This window comes from Micromonas commoda, chromosome 10, assembly GCF_000090985.2.
Source record: "Micromonas commoda chromosome 10, complete sequence".
Taxonomy (NCBI): domain Eukaryota; kingdom Viridiplantae; phylum Chlorophyta; class Mamiellophyceae; order Mamiellales; family Mamiellaceae; genus Micromonas; species Micromonas commoda.
Genome location: NC_013047.1, coordinates 881115 through 898478, shown reverse-complemented (window position 1 = coordinate 898478; position 17364 = coordinate 881115). Strand labels below are relative to the sequence as shown.

Below are 17364 nucleotides of genomic sequence, written 5' to 3'. Positions count from 1 at the left end.
TCACCTCGCGTCCGTGTCGAGCGTGCGCATAAACTCCTCCTCGGCGAACTGCAGGGTCCTCGCCGCCTCCATGTGCACCTTCTGTTTCTTGAGCACGTCTATGAGCTTCATCTGCTTCTTGAACGCGGCGACGAGCTCCGTCTTTTGCCGCTCGAGCCGCTTCACCTCCTGCCGAAGGCGGTCGTTCTCACCCTTGAGACCCGTCGCCGCTCCCCTCTGCCCCTCGCGTGCCTGTTCGAGCTGGTGCTTGTACCTCTCCACCTCCTCCAGCGCGCGGTTCAGCCTCACGTCCTTCGCCTTGGCCTCCGCGTCAGCCGCCTTGTTGGACCGCCTGTCCCGCTCAATCTCCTTCTTGGTCTCCGCGAGCTCGCGTTCCTTAGCCTCCGCCGCAGCCTTGGCGTCCGCCCCCGCGCGCTTCTCCTTGTCCAGCGCCACCTGCATCTGCTTCACCTGCTTGCCGACGTTGAGCTTCTCGGTGAGCAGCGATTTGAGCTCGCCGTCGCGATCTTTCAACCTCGCGTGCGCCTCGCGGAGCTCCTTGGCCTGCGCCTGGAGCTCATCCTGCAGGGCGCGGATCCTGGCGCGCGCGAGCCTGCCGGCGCTGTCCTCCTCGGGGTTGGCGAAGGACGCCGCGGGGGCGTCGCGGCCGAACTCCTCGAGAGGGGCGGAGTCCCTGGAGGCTCGCATCACGCGCTCCACGCTGCTGCGGACGGAGGTTGGGCGCGAGGATCTGGCGGACTTGGTGGCTGGAAAGTGGCGCGAGAACCTCGGGGGCTCCGGGTCGTTCTCGTCCGGCCACTCCTCGTGGTCGGGGGGCGGAGGTGGATCGTCGCTCTCGTAGTCGACGCTGTCCAAGGTCACGTCGCCGGCGGCGAAATGCTCCACCTCGTCCCTCGCGAGCTTCAGCATGGCGTCCTCGAAGAGGCTGGACTTGCCCGCGATCTCCCCCGCGCTCCACTCCTGGGACGCGAGGACCGCGCTGCCCTCGACCACGGCCTTTGCGCGTGCGATGGATGCCGCCGCGCGCTCCTCGAGCAGCGCGTTGCGCCGCAGGAGATCCTGCTCGTACTCCGTCAGGTCAGCCATTGGCGCGCGGGTTTGAACTGAGCTGAGGTGCCTCCTCAGTTTGAATTTTACCGTGCCGTGGTCCTGCACTGTACCACAACCAGTCAGAATTGTTAACACCAATCTCGAAAGTATTTGTCACCATGTTCAATGTGAGAATAATTCCGAACAGGCCTAACTGCGTGTAAATCGGGACTAGCCGTTATCGATTGTTGTTTCCTTCTTTTTTAAACAGGAGCGAGAGCGCATACTCGGCCGCGACGCGCGTATCGCAGTCGACGGAGCGGAGAAATCTCATCAGTCGCGCACCATGGCGCAGGCGTCGAACGCAGATGAAACGGAGACGGTGCGTCCCGCGTTCAATCTACCCTTTCGGGATAGAACGCATCGCCAGCTGTGGATGGAAAAAAAAGCCACAATAATTCGAACCCGCGCTGACCCTCAAGGCCCCGCATCGCAGGCGGAACTCGCGTTCCATGGCGTCGAGTACGTCGTATCCGTCTCCAGCTTCAACGGAGATATGCTCTCCATCGAGGTCGAGCAGAAGCAGGAAGGACTCCGCTGGCGCGGCGACTTCACCAGCCGCTACATCGAGGACATCACCACCAAGACCGGCAACTTCAAGAAGTTCGGCGTCTTCCACAAGATGCTCGTCGCCGCGGTGGTGGAGGAGAGCGAGAGCGTGTTCATCGACCTCTTGACCTACGCGGACCTCGAGGCGCTGAAGAACAAGCGACAGGGCGGCGCCGCGCCCGCCAGGACGACCAGCGCGAAGCAAAACAACAAGAGGTACCTCATCCTCACGTACGCCGCGGAGTACGACCGCGTGCACTACCCGCTGCCCCTCCTCTTCGAGGATCAACCGAGCGTGGAGTCCCTCAACGCGACGGTGGCGAGGCTCAAGCGGGAGAACGCGCGATTGGCCGCGACCGCGGGCGTGGGTAAGGGCGATTCGAGCGAGATTGGCGCCGAAAACGCGAGGCTCCGCGACGAGAACGAGCAGCTGCGACGGACGGTGAGGCAGCTGAGGCGGGACCTGTCCAAGGCGGAGAAGTCGGCGTCGGCGGGCGGCGTGGGTGCGGTGGAGCTGTCCGCGGTGCGTGGATCCACCGACGGCGCGTTCGCGTCCTCGGCGTCCGGCGAGCAGGTGGACCACCTCCAAGCCGAGCTCAAGGCTGTGAACAAGGAGTTGCGCGTGGTGCGACGGGAACGGGACGACCTCTCCCGCCAGCTCCAGCAGAAGGAGACGGAGCTCGCCAACGTGGAGGCGTCCAAGAAGAGGATGTTGCGAAGCAAACAGCGCGAGCTGGACCAGGCCGTGGAGGATGCCGGCAGGCGGCGGGAGACGGAGAGGGAGCTGAGGATCAAGGTGAAGGACCTCACCACCCAGTGCGACGGCCTGGAGCGCAGGCTTAGGAGCGGCGGGTACGGCGGCTCGTTCGCGGCGTCGGGCTCGAGGTCCACGTCCCGCGCGGCTTCGCCCGCGCGAACCCTCGGCTCCGGCACCCCCAGGGCTTCTTACGGTCTCCGATCCGGCGCCGCCTCCCCAGCCCGCTCGGGAACCCCGTCGAGGGACTACGCCAGGCCGTGGACCCCCGGCGGGGTGGCCCGCGCCCGGTCCCAATCCCCCGCCCCTTCGCACGGGTTCAGGACGCCCACGCGCGCCAGGTCCCCATCGCCGGGACCGGACGCGCGAGGCAGGTCCCCCGGTCCCGCGCGTTCGGGCGCGGCTTCGCCGAGGTTCGATCCAACCGCGTACGTGAGGGAGAAGCGCGAGAGGGACGCGGCGAGGTTCAGAAACAGCGCCAGGGGTATCGCCCAGGGGCTGGCGTCCCCGAACAGGATGAGGCCGTCGGGTACCGCGGGAGGCGGCGGGTACTACACGCCCGGGGGTGGGAACTCGAGGGGCGCGTCGCCGGCGCGAAGGGGCGGAGCGAGGGACGGGAGCGGGGCGGCGTCACCCGCGCCGGTTCACCGCGGGAACTGGAGGAAGAACGCGGAGAGGACGAGCGCCGTCGCGTCGTCGCCCGGAAGGATCTTGCGGGACGTCAAGAACAAGCTCGCGGACATCGCGGCCAAGGAGAACTCGGATGCGAGGCCGGCGAAGGCTGAGGTCAAGCCGCCGATGGCAAAGCACGGGGACGCGTCGGCGGAGATTGCCGACATCGACACCAGGCTCGCGGCGCTGCAGAGCTTTTTGAAGGAGGCCAAGGCGACGGCGACGGCTTGATGGGCCATGGAGGATGCGCGTTGTGATTCATATGATATAGATCAGGCGTCATCGCCGTTGCAGTGCAGATAACACACACCAGAGGAACGAGGCGTCGACCCAGTTTCCTCACATATTTTTCGACAACGCACATGGCTTGAGAGCTGACGCGTACTTAAACTTGACCACGGGAAACTTGCCGGACTTGCTGCCCCTGATCTTCGAACCCGCGGCACAGGCGGAGGCGCGGGGGGCGCTCGGCGTCGTTTCGTTTCAAAGGGAAACGTCGTGCCGATAGCCCGACCCCTTGAGTTCGATTTCGTCGCTCGTGACGAGGCGGCGACTTGCGCCCCCGAACTGAATTTTGGTGATTCTCGCGGCTCGCGAAATATCGATCCCGGGAGGTGGCGGGGGGCTTCCCTTTGGCGTCTCGATGGAGCAGGCCGACGCGATGGATCCGATAGAGCCCGAAGGCGGCCTGGAGGATCCATTTGCGCAGCCGCCGCAGTCGTCGAACCCTGTTCAGCCGCTGCAGTCCCCTCGCACTCCCGGGGTCGCGGTCCAGCCTGCGACGATGGAGGATCCCGCGCTACAGGCTGAGTACGCCAAGCTGACTGCCCAGCTGCAGGCGCTCTGGCGGCTCAAGCAGGGCGCGGAGAATCCCAACAGCGTTGTGGGCGCCACGATCATAACGTACAGGCAGCTGCTCGACGGTTTGATCAGGGACGTCGCGGTCGAGACCCATCGGTCGCTGTCGCTCGGGCTCGATACCCTCGACTCCGTGCAGGACAGGGTGCCCGGCGCTGCAGAGGCGGCGGCGGCGCAGACCCCGACCAAAGCGCAGATGGCGGCGTTGGGATCCATGGGACCGGCGGAAATCACGGTCGAGACCCCGAGCGGCAAGGTGGGCAAGGGCACCAAGGACATATACGGCAGGACGGGCGGCGCCAGCAAGGAGGCCACAACCTGTCCGTTATGCCTCCAGCAGATGGCCGCCAGCAGGTTCGCGTCGCATTTGGAGAGGTGCCTGGGGAAAGGGAGGACCGCGCGCGGACCGGGGGGTATCCCCGCGGGTCTGCAGCAGCGCGTGCGGCTGGCGGCGGCGGGCAGGGCGGCGGTGGGGATGGCTCCGGCGGGGGCGCGGGGGCCGCTGGTCTGGGCTACGGGCGCCGCGCCGCTCGGGGCGAAGGAGCAGGCGGTCAAGAAGAAGAAGCCAAAGGCGAAGTCACTGGCGGAGCTCACCGCGACGGAGGACGAGGATGACGACGTTCCGTTGTCGGTCATGGCCGCGAAGGCGGCGAAAAAGAAGGTGGTCAAGGGGGTGAAGGCGGCGAAAGAACCGGGTGCGAAAAAAGCCGGAAAGACAAAGAGCCTCTCCGATATTTTCTCCTCCCCTCCGGCCAAGGGCGCGAAAGGGAAGAAGGGGAAGAAGGGTGCGAACGCCGAGGAGTTTCCGATGGGATCCCCGTTCCCCATGGGCGGCATACCTTTCGAGGATTTCGGAGGAGACGGGTTCAATTTCGACGACGCGGACGCCTTTGACCTCAACTTTGAAATCCCCGGTGGCATGGAGGGAGCGTCGCCCCTCGCCGCTCCCCTCGCCCCCGCGCCGCCGGTCAAGAAGAAGCGCAGGAGCCCGGGCGCGTCCAAGGCTGGAGTCGGCGGTCGCGGGGGACGCGGTGGCGCGGTCGGGGCGCGGGGGTTTGGCGATGGGTTCGACGGCGCGCTTCCGGGATTGGCAACGGAGCTCGGGACGGGCAACGGCCGCGGCGGCCGCGGCGGCCGCGGAGGACGGAACGGCGGGCGCGGAATAGTCACGGCCGCCGGGCTGCCGGGGAGGGGGGTCGGCGCCAAGCCGAAGGCTCCCCGCGCCGCCAAGCCGCCCAAGGAGGCTGCCGCGCCCAAGCGGAAGAAGGTTGCGGTGAAGACAACCAAGGCACCCACGACGGCAGTCGCCGGACTGGATGCCTTCGACGACGTCTTTGGAACCGGCGGCGCGTTGGAGATGCCGGGGGATGCAATGGTGGGAATGCCGGACGATGATCTGGAGTTGCTGTTCGACGGTGGTGGTAATCGGGGAGGTGGAGGCGACCAAGCCTTTGGGAACCTTTTTGATGATTGATCACAGGAGCGTTGTCGACAAGAATAATTTCACGCGGACAAGAACCCATCGCGAATCGGGAAGAAGAGCCCTCCTCGCCGCGGAGGTGGCGGTGGTTGTGGAGATGGTGGTTGTTGGGCAGGAGGCGGGGGATGAGGCGGCGGCCGGGGGGAGGTCGGAGGAGGCGGGGGCTCGGGAGGAGGTGGCTCCGGTCCCACAACAGCGCCACCCGGCACGTTGGCTCGCAGCTCTACGTCGACTCCATCCCCGTGATCGCCATCCCCGTTCATCACCGTGATTCCATCGAGCGAAGTGCTCCATGCTCCGCTCCCAAAGAAACAGCACATGCCATCTCCCCACGAGTCCCTTATACGCAGCGTGTAAACGCCCGGTCCGAGGCACCGACGCCACGTCCACGATCCTCCCGGCTCCATCAAATCGCCAAAGTTGACCTCGGCGACTGCAGCCTCCTCTTCGGGCACCGCGACGAGGAATGAATCTACGAGCTCGTACTTTTTCGTCAGCCTCCACCCAATTTCCATCGGCCAGTTGTCCGCCTGGAGAGTGAGCGACCAGGAGACAAAATCGGGGTTCGCGCACTGAATGGAAGAAGGAGGAGTCAGAGAGGGAGGGGGAGGTGGCGGTGGAGTCTCCCCCGGGGAACCAGAAAACGCCTGCACATTTCCCTCGACACCCTCGCAACTTTGCCCCGGCATCGACGCACATAGTGTTGGTTTGTACTGGGAAATCACCTCCCGAAGTCTCGACGCCTGACCCGGAGTGAACTCGCTCATACAGTTGTCGTGGGCATAGTCCATGAAATTCCAATATGGGTCGGCTCCGAAGTAAGGCGCCACAGTCTGGTCGCTGTGACCGGGGAGCGTGCACGTGTCCGGGCTCTCCGCGGCGAGCTCAGGGCACGATCCGTGGGACTCGTGCGCCTGCGGCGGGGTGTCGAACACTGCGTCGCCAGCTTCGAGGTCCCAAACGTCGTGGCACCCTCCCTGGAAAGTGTGATACAAGCCGAAGAAATGCCCAATCTCGTGCACTGCGGTGTCCCCGAGGTGATACGGATTCGCGTCCCCGCCCGGAAGCGTGGAGTGCAGCAGGAACACGCCGTTATCGACGTCCCCTTCGTCGATCTCGTCCGGCCAATGCGAGATCCACCCGAGCACACCGCCGTCGGGCTCGCAAGTATACACGTTGAGGTGAGTCTCCGGGCTCTCCGCGAGCGCTCGCTTGATGACCCGCTCTCCGCCCCCCGGAGCGCAATCTTCGCGGAAAAACGACGCCCGCGACGCGTCACCGTCTGTGCTCACGTCCGTGTACCTCACCGCGTGCAGACGAAACGACACGCCGGTGTCCACGGCGTTTGAATTTGCCGACCCGTCGTGCCGTAAGGTCCGCCCGCCAAACGCCCGGTTGAGGACGTCCACCTGTGCGCTCGCCCGTTCCTCGGACACCCACCCGGCGCCCTGCGCGCTGTTCCATATGACGTGGAACACCACCGGTACCTCCACGCGGAAGTCCTCCGCCGTCTCGCGCATCCGCAGGGACCTTCGCGCGCGCTCCTTTTCCCGCAGCTCCTCGGGGGACCTGTCCCTCGTCGCGCACGACCTGTTGCGCGCAGCATGCGTCGCCGCGGCGAAGAGCGCACGGGGCGCGCCGTTGGGGTCCGCGGGGGAGGATCGCGGCGATGAAGTTTGGGAAACTTCGACCCAGCGTTGCAGGGCGTCGAGGCGAGACACGCTGAGCCCCCCGTCGTCTTCCACGACGTCGACGGAAACTTGCCTCCCTCGGGCCTCCGCCGCTCTTCTCTTGGCGGCGCGCTCGTCCTCGCGCGGGTGGTGGCCCCGCGCCTCGATGCCCTCCGCGAAGGTTCGCGCGGATCCCACCAGGAGCAGCGCGAGCAGGAAGAGCGCGCGCATCGCGAGTGGGGGCGTTCAGAGACCCTTCGGGCGTCCGGACGAGGCGACGGTACCGAGGCCCTCTTCAGGAAAAGGATATTTCGTGTTTCGTTGCTCTGTGGATAATACAGTCGGCAGAGTTCTCGACTCCGTTGATTCTAGATGTTGCTGGGCTACTCACGCAAGGTCCCGGGTCTTTCACACGCGGCGCTCGTCCACCACCACCACCTGGCGCCCCTGCAGGGTCTTGATGTCCTTCTCCAGCTGCGTCATCTCCGCCTCGAGCTCCTCCTTTCGGCGCATGTGCGAGGGCACGTCCAGGGTGAAGCTCAGCTTGCCGTACGCCTCGTTGAGCTTGCCCCACTTCACCTTCATATCGTACAGAAGCTCGTCGCGCTCATCCTCGGACATGGGCCTGATCGACTGCGTCGCCGCCTCCTCCTGCTGCCGCTGGAACTCCGCAATCATCTCCTTCTCCGCGGCGATCTGGGACTTGATGGTGTGCAGGTACTTGGGAACCTTGCCGTAGTCCTTCTTCTGCGTCGCCAGCAACGGGGCCTCCTTCTTCGGGGGCTTCGCGAGCATGGCCTCTAGCGCGTTCGTCTTCACGAAGTTCTTATCGCTCACCAGGCCCATCGCCGGCGCCTCGTCCCGCTTGGGCACAGGGGGCAGCTTCTTGACCTTCGTCCTGGTCATCGTCGAGGCGGCTGCGGTCGGGGATCGGCGCGAGGCGGGGTCGGGGAGCGACGGTCAGCGCCTGGATGATGACGGGCAAATACCGGGTGGATCGTGGACGGCCGGGGGATTCGCGAATGGACGGATCGCCGCGTTTAGGGACGACGGGAGACGCGCGGGACGCTTTTGGCAATTCCGAGGGGCAATTACGCACGTGAGGGGAGCTTGTCCACGGAGGTCCTCTTGAGGAACGCGTCCGTCTTGGGCTTGATCGTGCCCGGACTCCTGCCGAAGGTTCCCGTGCCCTTCCTGACACGGTCGCCGAACTCGAACGTCGCCGGGTCCACGTCGCCGGGGTACTTGGACCGATGCATGGGGGGCCTCTCAGGCGCCACGACCGGCTGCGGTATCAGGTTGTAGATGGATTCGCCGGACTGCATGGTCGCGTTTACAGCCTGTGAACCTTCGTCTCTCTCTCCCGTGTTCTCTCTACGCGCACGCGCGTGCTCGTTACCCCGCGTTAACGCTGAGGTGGCCGCTTGGTTCAGCCGCGTGTGACGCCGCGCCGCGGACAGTGGCGACGACTGGCGGCAAAGGAACGTTTGGGTTTGATCCCCGTCTCCTCCGTCGACTGTTGGTAGTCGTTGGGGAGACTTGCCGGATTTGGAACCCCGAACTGTCCGTGCGTCTGTGCCTGTTCTTCGTCTGGCTGGTCAGCTGGTGGTTTCGGCCCGGGAAATAATTGGCGGGACTTCTCTATCATATCTTGGATAGCCCCCCGCTTCGCGGCCTCGGGGGTCAGAAGCGAGCGGACGCCGGAGGAGCGTCCACATCGCCGCCGGGTTCAGAGCGAGCGAGCGTGAGGTCGATCCTCGACGCTCTACCCGCGCACCCGACCCGACCCGCGAGCGGACCCGCGGGGCGCATTGCTGGGGGCGCTCACCTCCAAAGCTTGCTAGCTAGGGCAAGAGTTGGATCGATCACGGAGGGGGCGCGGAGCGGCGCGTGACTGGGTGAGCGATGTCGCTGGCGATGCACGCCGCCATTGGCGCGGCGAGTGTGTTCGGGGCTCAAACCGCGTCCCGCGTCAGCGTTCGGTCCCGCCGCGGGCCCCAAACCGCGCGCGCGACGGAGAGCCGCGAGAACAGCCACGCCAGCGCGAGCTCCCGTCGCCGCGTCCAGCGACCCCTTCGGTCGCGGGGCCGCGTTTCGGGGGACCACTCGTCGAGAACGAGGCTCACCGCGTACACGTCCACGGAGGCCGATCCCTCCGCGGTCGACCCAGGCCCCGACGGCGATTGGTCGCACGTCGACGCCGACTTTCTCTACGACTCCATCCGGGACAAGCTGGGGTACCTGACCGACTACGAGAGGAGCGAGGTCAAGGACGCGACGAGGATGGCGTTCAACGCGCACGACGGGCAAAAACGCAAGTCCGGCGAGCCCTTCGTCACCCACCCGGTGGCGGTGGCGGGGATACTGGCGGACCAGCGCATGGACCACGAGACGGTCATTGCCGGTTTACTTCACGACACCGTGGAGGACACCGACGCGGTCACGTTCGAGTCCATCCAGGAACGGTTCGGACCCGCGGTGCGACGGATCGTGGAGGGGGAGACCAAGGTGAGCAAGGTGAGCAGCTCCGTGAGCAAGCAGGGTACGACGAACGCCGCGAGCACCGCGTCCATGGGAGCGACCGTGGGACCGATGGCGGCGACGCCGACGCCCGAGCAGGCGCTGGCCGCGGCGGCCAACGTGCAGGCGGACGACCTGAAGGAGATGTTCCTGGCGATGACCCAGGACGTGCGGGTCATCATCGTCAAGCTGGCCGACAGGCTGCACAACATGCGCACGCTGGGAGCGCTCAAGCCCGAGAAGAGGGTGAAGATTGCGAGGGAGACCTTGCTCGTGTTCGCGCCCCTCGCGAAGCTCCTCGGCATGTATAACGTCAAGAACGAGCTCGAGGAGTTGGCGTTCAGGTACGCCGCACCCGAGACGCACGCGGAGACGGCGCGGTGGTTCGACGAGCTGACCAAGAGGCAGGATCCCGTGGTGAGGCGCGCGGCGGAGGAGCTTCAGGCACTCTGCGACAAGGACGAGTTCCTCAAGCAGGCGTGCAGCAAGGTGGAGGTCCTCCCTCGGGCCAAAGAGTTCTACGGCTTGTTCCGCAGGGCCAACGGCGGGAGTAAGCCCGGGGAGATTGACGTCAAGAACGGCGAGCTCATCAAGAACCTTAGGCGGGTGAACGAGGTGGCGCAGCTCAGGGTGATTTTGCACCTCCGGGGCGACGACGAGTCCGACGGCGAGTACGCCGCCATGTCCGAGGCGCGCAGGATGGTATCGTCCAGGGTGTGCTACCAGGCGCTCAGCATGGTCCATGCGCTGTGGCCACCCGTCCCGGGGCGCATGAAGGACTACATTGCCACCCCCAAGCTCAACGGGTATCGCGCGCTGCACACCGTCGTCCTCCCCATCGGGTCCGACCAGCAGGGCAGCGCGCCGGAGAGGCAGGGCCCCATCGAGACGGAGGTGTTCCCGCTGGAGCTGCAGATTCGCACGTACGACATGCACCGCATGGCTGAGAGCGGCATCGCGGCGGACGGTGAGGTCAAGGCTGCGTGGCGCGCGACGGCGAAGAGGACGGCTCGCAAACTTCGTAAACTTCGGAGGAGAGCGGCTGACGCGGACGGCGATGTCAAGGTTGCGGGCGCGGACGTCTCGGCGGACGAGGGCGACAGCTCGGACTCGGACGAGGAGGAGGAGGAGGTGAACCCCGAAGAATCTGTCATGGTGCGAAGCGGGCACGCGAGGCAGGTTGAGTGGCTGAGCAACATCAGGGAGTGGCAGGAGGAGTTCCTCGGCGTCATCACCGCGGAGGAGTTTGTGGACACTGTCACCGGGGACCTCCTCGGCAGGCGCGTCTTCGTGTTCACGCCGTCGGGCGGGGTCATGAACCTACCCCACGGCGCCACCGTCGTGGATTACGCCTTTTACACGGACGCGGGCCTGGACATGGTCGAGGCGAAGGTGAACGGCGTCGCCGTGGACTTTGACACCCCCCTGCACAACGCCGACGTGGTCGAGATCATCACGCAAGCCGCGGGCGGGTACAACCTCTTGGACGGCGCGGGTGAGTCCACCGCGGCGGCGCTCGCGGGTGCGGTGGCCAAGCAAAAGATTTCGCTGCAGAAGAAGTTCCTGGACATGGCGCGGACGAGGTCGGCCAAGTACAAGATCAAGAAGTTCCTCGCGGAGCAGGGGGTGAAACTCGGGGACGAACCCGTGGTGCTCGCGGCGGACGTGGAGATGGCGACGAACATCATCCCCACCTCCGACGTGGACGTCATCGACGACATCGAGGCGACCGAGGCCATCGTCGCCGCGGCGAAGTACCTCTCGGAGCGACACGCGTCGATGTCGGATAAGGAGGTTAAGAAGTATTCGCTCGCGACGGTGTGGCTGCGGTGCACTGACCGAGACGGCTTGCTCGCGGGCATCTCCGACATAATCACCAAGGTTGGCGGGTGTTCCATCGTCGGGTACGGCGGCGACAGCGCGGATTCGCCCGAGGGCCAGTTCGACATGAGCTTCACGCTACAGCTGGATCCGAAGGGGAAATTGCTGTCCGTGCTTCGCGACGGCGACGTGGACGTGTTCACCCGGATGGAGGCGGCGCAGCGACGACTGATGGAGATTGACTCGCGCCTCACTTTGTTGTACCAGACGCTGCGTAGGAACGAGTGCGTGCTCGAGTCGGAGCTGCGGAACGGCGAGGACCCTGGACGGGGATGGGCCTCCAACATCGGCAGGCACTGAGGTAGTGGGAAATTTTTATACGACCACCAGCATCGAGCGTGCCCAGAAAACTGACAGCGACTGGTGACTGGGCAGCTGGGCACCTCGGCCCGCCCCTCAGATTTTTCTCCCGCTTATCCCGTAAAAGTCACGGAAAAAATTGCGCGGCGAGGAGGGTGCCCTCCACACAAACTACTTTTGGAAACTCTAAATACGAGCGAATTAATGAACCATGGCACACGTCGCTTAGTCAGGAGCTCCGGTTCGGCAGCTCCGTGTGAAAAGTTCCCGAGAGGCTCCACAAATGTAGTCGGCGGCGCTAGTCGCTCCACTAGCTACCGCACGAGCGCGCGCCTTCGGAAGCGAAGTGCGAGCCTCGTCTTCAAAAGTTCGCGCACAGCGCCTCTAGGACGCGCGCGACACCGCACGCCCGCGAGTCGACCTGACCGGCGTGCGCAGAAAGCAAACCGCGGCGGCGGCGGCGTAAGCGCGACTGACTCCCACGGGCGACTTGACACCATGGCGGCCGAGTCCCGCGTGAACCCGGCACAGATCAAGAAGGCGGTGGCGGCGCTCGCCAAGCACCTCGAGAAGGTTAAGGCCGAGGGCAAGACGCAGCTCTTCGAGGAGGACGGCGACGGCGACTACTACAGCGTGATGCTGTCCACCCGCAGGGTGCCCCAGAAGGGCAGCAACAAGCTGGTGCCGGTGAAGATCCCCAACCCGCTGCTCAACCCCGACAAGACGGAGATCTGCCTCATCGTGAAGGACCACCAGGGCGAGGGTCACAAGGAGGCGAAGAAGAAAGTGGCGGACATGGAGGCGTGCGGCGTCGCCAAGGTGCTCGGCATCTCCAAGCTCCGCAACAACTACAAGCCCCACGAGGCCAAGCGCCAGCTGTGCGACTCCTACGACCTCTTCTGCGCGGACGCCAGGGTCCTCCCCATCCTCCCCAAGCTGCTCGGCAAGTCATTCTTCAAGAAGAAGAAGCAGCCCGTGCCCGTGGACCTCACGAAGAAGGACTGGGCGGCACAGATTCGCAAGGCGGCGGCGGCGACGTACGCGCACATGGGCGCGGGCACGTGCATCCACGTCAAGGTGGGCACCAGCGGCATGGAGGTGACCAAGGTGGCGGAGAACGCGATCGCCGCGATCGACGACCTCGTGCAGCACGTGCCCCGCAAGTGGTCCAACGTGCAATCGATCTACATGAAGACCAACGAGTCCGTCGCGTTGCCGGTGTACAACGCCCTGCCGGATCCGGATGAGGAGAAGGCGGCGAGGGAGGAGGAGGCGGAGCGCAAAGCTGAGAAGATCGCGGCGCGGGAGAAGTGGAGGGCGGAGATGGAGGCGGAGAGGATCAACACGGAGGCGCCGCCCGCGAAGAAAAAGGCGAAGAAGTAACCTTGGAACCGCCCGCGCGGGGTGACAACCGGAAAACTCTCAAAAGCTCACATCTCGCCTGCGAACTTTTTAGCGCTTTTTCTCGGCTTTCTTGGCAAAAAAAAGATATCTTTGGCAGTTTTGGCCAACCGCGGGTGGGTCGACTCACACACTGCGACCGACGTCGATATCCTGGTCCGCCGCCTGGATCCCGTGAAGTGCCCCCGCGCGTGCATCTCATCTGCCCTCGGTAGCATCACCCAACCTGAGAGCGCGACAACGGGCCGACATTCGATCCGACTTGTTCCAATTTAATTGCCGAAGCCACGTCAGAATCGCTTCAAAATGCGGCAAGCCTTGCTCCTGGGAGTCTTGGCTTGCTCCCTGAGCCATGCTGCGGCGGCTCCCGTGTACGTGGACTTTTGCTCGCTTGCGATTCCCCAGCAGCTATCCGGCGGTTACAAAAATGTGAGCCAGGCTGTGGGGTTCGACGCGGCCAGCGGTAAGTGCAGTCTGCTCCGCATGCGGATTCCCCAATTCCCCGATGCAGCCCATTTCAGCCGCTCACCCATCTGTGCTCCCGATCCTTCCTCCGTTCAGGATCGGTCCCATCAAAGTCCAATATTCGAGGCTTGCTCGACGGGAAAACCTTGCGCGTCATCGCGCACGTCGATCCAAACCGCGTGGAACACGCAACATTCAAGACAGTGCCAGGATGCTCGTCTGACTGCCCCTACCCCGACGTCTTCTTCTGCGCGCCGCACATCCCCGGGCGGACGTGCGACCTCGAGGGCGGGCTGAAAGGCCGTGATTACCTACTCTTCCAGGAGATGGCGAAGAGGGGCGGGTTCAACGTCGAGTGGGCGCTAACCCGCGACGTTTCGAAGACGGTGCCGGAGTCGTACACTGCGATGGCTGTCAACTTCACCACGGACGACCGTTTCGACCTGTCCACCAACTGGTGGACGGACACCTCAGATCGACGAAAGCTCGGGCTGGTCATCGGCCATCACCACACGGATGCGTCCAGGGTGCTGATCACCGCGCGCAACTCCAAGAAGAAGTCGCTGGACCTCGACCTGCTGGTCCGACCGTTCACGGGCCTTGTGTGGGCGGTTTGGTGCGCAATTATTGTGACGTATTCAATCATGATGTTCACCATCGAGCGCAATTGGATAGATAACGACGACCTCGGCAAGAACAGAGCGGAAAGACTTGTTAAAGGCCTATCGCTGGAGCTGTATCTCACGTTCGAGCGCTTCTCTGGCGGATCGCAGACGCAGAAGCCGATGAGCCGAGCCGGGCGAGGGATCACGTCCGCTTTTGGCCTGTTCTGCCTTCTCTTCATGTCGTTGTACACCGCAAAGCTGGCGGCGATCATCGTCGTGCAGGATTCCGCGGGTGAGGGGCTGATCAAGAACATGAACGACGTGCGCGATAACGGCGGTGCGGTGATCATGTTCAAAGGGGACCCGCTGAAGAAACGGATGGAAACTGCGCACCCGTATCTGAAAGTCAACGAGGACTACTCGATGGGAAACATGACACGACTTGCGCTCGGCAAGTTGCTCGCCGACAACCAGGCTCTGGCGGAGATCTTGCCCGCGAACGTCGCTCGAAACGTGGTGCTCCAGAAGCAGAATTGCGACGTCACCGTGACGTCGTCCGTGTTCACCGCGGGTGGCGGGTTCATGACTTCGGTCGAGAAGTGCCGCTCCAATGTGCACGTCATCCTCGACGGGTTGCTGATGGAGATCGAGAGCGACGGCACGCTGGACGACAGAATCGAGACAAAGACGGTCGACATGTGCAGCGGTGGCGGGTTGGACGCGGATGCCGCGGGGCTGGAGACAAAAGCGTTGGATATCGATCAGATGATGGGCCTGTTCATGTTCGTCGGGGGGTCCATGTGCGCAATCTTCTTCACCAACCAGTTGTTTGGAGGCGCGTCCAAAGCGTTGAACAATCCAAACTACCTGGACATCCTCGGGGGCGCAGCCCAACGCAAGCCGTCCAAGGAGAACAGCGCGCACGGAGGAGAGGAGGATGGTAAGGCGGCGCACCACAGGATGTTCGCGTCGTCCAAAGTCTGAACCCGAGGCGTTTCGCAGTCGGGGCTGTACACCCTGATGAAGACAAGACTATTTCTGGTATAACTCGCCCCTAGCTAGCGCCGCGCTCCCTCGGACTCCCTGACCCCTGCTCCGCGACTTTCTTCATGGCCTGCGTCAAGTTGTTCAGGTCGAGCTCCACGCGCTTGATCCATCCCTCGAAGTCCCCAATTTCCCGCAGGTCGTCGTCGAACCCCCTCACGATCCGGACCCACTCGCTCGTGACCCCCGCGAATTTGGCGCCCTTCCGCCGAAGCTCCCTCGCCTGCTCCTCCACGCGCTTCTGGTTCTCGAAGACCTCCACCGTCCCGGCGTTCACCGCATCCACCATCTGCTCGGTCAGACCGCTGACGGACGCAAGCGCCGCGTCTCTCGAAATCTCTGCGGATGGAAGGGGAAGGGGCTGCGGGGTCGGTCGATCGAAAGGGGAGCAGAAAAGGGGGATTTTCGGGGGGCGAACGGGGAGGCGCGGACGCACCGACACGCTCCCTGAGCACAGCCTGCCGCGCGGCGTGCTCGTCTTGCATATCCTTAAACGTCGACATGGCGACTCTTCGGCGCCTCGACGGGTGTGGCGCGCGCAACGTCGGAGTTCTCTTCTAAACACGTAAGAGTGAAATCAAAACACGTCTCGTCTTGTTTGCTAAAAACTGGTTCACCCGCCGGCGTGGCCGGAGCCGCCCACGACTTCGAGGAAGGTGACGAACGCGCTCGTCCCGTCGTGGCGGATCGACACCGCGTGCAGCTGCAGGCAGTGAAGCACCAGTATCGCGCAGTGCCAGTTCTCGTGAGGGCTCCACACCCCGTCCCACAGCGGCAACCACCCTTTACCACCCGCGTCCACCGCGACGCACCGCAGAAAGTACCACGGCACAAACACCCGCCCCAAGAGCTGCAACGCGACGTTGAGCCTCCAGTCGTGGCACAGCGCCGTCTCCACGCACCCCAGCAGCAACATGTTCGCACCCACGATCGCGAACCGCGCCTTCCTGCAGTACAGCATCACCGGCTGTCTGTGCCGATTGTACAGCGCGCACGTCAGCAGCCACGCCAGCGCCGCGGCGAGTGAGACGTTTCCCCGAGCGCACCACGCCGCGAAACGCAACCTCCAGCTGGCGCCTTCATCGACCCCGCGCCACGTGCCGACCCCGACCCACCCGACGGACTGACCCACGAAGCCGGCGGATATCCCCAGAAAATCCAGCGCGAGCGCGAGGTCGTGCGCGGTTCTTCGTCTCCACGGCACGCAGTGCAGCGCGGTTGATGCCCAGTACGGGATCACGAAGGTGACCACCGCGAACCAGGTGACGGGACCGGGGGAGAGGGTGTGCGCGTCCAGGGCGATGAGCGCGGTGAATATGAACGCAGTGAGAGCGTGGAACCAGCCGCGCATGAGCGGGCGCGTCTGCGGAGGGAGCAGATACGGGGAGGGCGGGGGCGGGTGAGCCGGGGAGGGTGGAGAGCCGACGGGGGTGACGGTGCTCTTTCCGATGCTGACGCGGCGGTTGACCGAACGGACGGTGCGCGCGGGTCGCCTCACCATGGTCTGGTCCGCGTACTTCTGGTGTAACCCTATCCGTTTCCAGTCCGCCGCGTCCTTGATCCGTTGCAGGCTGCTCGCGCGTCGCTCCATCGGCTTGCCGATCGGCTGGAGCCTTCGCCTCACGGGGCCTCCGCAAACGCCACCGCCGGATCGCGCGGGGGGTTTCTGCTCGCCGCCCGCGCCCATGACGCCTCCTTCGCCGCGCGCCGATACTCTCCGGTGTGACCTCGAATGGACCCACGGGGATGGACCCTCGCCCGGGGATTCTCGCCCCCTCCCCCGCGTGGCGCGCGCGGTCGCGGTTCGACCCGGGCCGCCCACCCTGGAAGTACAAGTAAGCAAGTGTCTGGATTGGCTGACAGGCAAGGCACTGCTGCTGTGATGATGATGAGCTTGAATCGGAAAACAAACTGGCGCCGTTTGGAAAGCGCTCATTCTCAACGAACCACTTCGCCGCGTGTGATGCAGCACAAAAAATCTGCTGTCGAATCCGCAAGCAAATCTATGGGACGCAGTCCGGGAATTTTGAAAAAAAACCTAATTCGTTCCTACCCGAGATCCCGGCGGTTTGCGGC

At 64.4% G+C, this 17364-nt stretch overlaps 10 protein-coding genes across 10 annotated transcripts; 5 read left to right on the top strand and 5 right to left on the bottom strand.

Annotated features, from left to right (window-relative positions):
• Window positions 1-1086, bottom strand: MICPUN_62080 (flagellar/basal body protein; the record flags this gene model as incomplete). The annotated part of the gene is made up of 1 exon (XM_002508514.1): window positions 1-1086. The coding sequence occupies one exon, from the start codon at window positions 1084-1086 to the stop codon at window positions 1-3; it is 1086 nt and encodes a 361-aa protein (XP_002508560.1).
• Window positions 1087-1375: 289 nt separating this feature from the next.
• On the top strand, window positions 1376-3295 carry VLF3 (variable flagellar number 3; the record flags this gene model as incomplete). Its single annotated transcript, XM_002508795.1, has 2 exons — window positions 1376-1411; window positions 1526-3295. The coding sequence occupies 2 exons, from the start codon at window positions 1376-1378 to the stop codon at window positions 3293-3295; spliced, it is 1806 nt and encodes a 601-aa protein (XP_002508841.1).
• A 412-nt stretch (window positions 3296-3707) lies between these two features.
• MICPUN_102796 (predicted protein) lies at window positions 3708-5396 on the top strand (the record flags this gene model as incomplete). The annotated part of the gene is made up of 1 exon (XM_002508794.1): window positions 3708-5396. The coding sequence occupies one exon, from the start codon at window positions 3708-3710 to the stop codon at window positions 5394-5396; it is 1689 nt and encodes a 562-aa protein (XP_002508840.1).
• Window positions 5397-5895: 499 nt separating this feature from the next.
• Window positions 5896-7303, bottom strand: MICPUN_62077 (predicted protein; the record flags this gene model as incomplete). The annotated part of the gene is made up of 2 exons (XM_002508513.1): window positions 5896-5932; window positions 5976-7303. The coding sequence occupies 2 exons, from the start codon at window positions 7301-7303 to the stop codon at window positions 5896-5898; spliced, it is 1365 nt and encodes a 454-aa protein (XP_002508559.1).
• A 177-nt stretch (window positions 7304-7480) lies between these two features.
• On the bottom strand, window positions 7481-8397 carry MICPUN_62076 (predicted protein; the record flags this gene model as incomplete). The annotated part of the gene is made up of 2 exons (XM_002508512.1): window positions 7481-7989; window positions 8172-8397. The coding sequence occupies 2 exons, from the start codon at window positions 8395-8397 to the stop codon at window positions 7481-7483; spliced, it is 735 nt and encodes a 244-aa protein (XP_002508558.1).
• An 862-nt stretch (window positions 8398-9259) lies between these two features.
• Window positions 9260-11236, top strand: MICPUN_65858 (predicted protein; the record flags this gene model as incomplete). Its single annotated transcript, XM_002508793.1, has 4 exons — window positions 9260-9601; window positions 9689-10162; window positions 10187-10657; window positions 10772-11236. Coding segments are annotated over 4 exons (1752 nt in total), but the record flags the coding sequence as incomplete, so codon positions are not given.
• A 1047-nt stretch (window positions 11237-12283) lies between these two features.
• Window positions 12284-13009, top strand: MICPUN_69792 (predicted protein; the record flags this gene model as incomplete). Its single annotated transcript, XM_002508792.1, has 1 exon — window positions 12284-13009. A coding segment is annotated over one exon (726 nt), but the record flags the coding sequence as incomplete, so codon positions are not given.
• Window positions 13010-13480: 471 nt separating this feature from the next.
• Window positions 13481-15228, top strand: MICPUN_102792 (glutamate-gated ion channel neurotransmitter receptor family; the record flags this gene model as incomplete). Its single annotated transcript, XM_002508791.1, has 2 exons — window positions 13481-13637; window positions 13736-15228. The coding sequence occupies 2 exons, from the start codon at window positions 13481-13483 to the stop codon at window positions 15226-15228; spliced, it is 1650 nt and encodes a 549-aa protein (XP_002508837.1).
• A 70-nt stretch (window positions 15229-15298) lies between these two features.
• Window positions 15299-15791, bottom strand: MICPUN_62072 (predicted protein; the record flags this gene model as incomplete). The annotated part of the gene is made up of 2 exons (XM_002508511.1): window positions 15299-15627; window positions 15725-15791. 2 exons carry the CDS (start codon window positions 15789-15791, stop codon window positions 15299-15301), a joined length of 396 nt encoding a protein of 131 aa, XP_002508557.1.
• Window positions 15792-15847: 56 nt separating this feature from the next.
• Window positions 15848-17102, bottom strand: MICPUN_109062 (hypothetical protein). Its single transcript, XM_002508510.1, has 2 exons — window positions 16787-17102; window positions 15848-16651 (listed from the first exon to the last, which is right to left on the bottom strand). The coding sequence occupies exons 1-2, from the start codon at window positions 16973-16975 to the stop codon at window positions 15902-15904; spliced, it is 939 nt and encodes a 312-aa protein (XP_002508556.1). The 5' UTR covers window positions 16976-17102; the 3' UTR covers window positions 15848-15901.
• Between the last annotated feature and the right edge of the window lie 262 nt (window positions 17103-17364).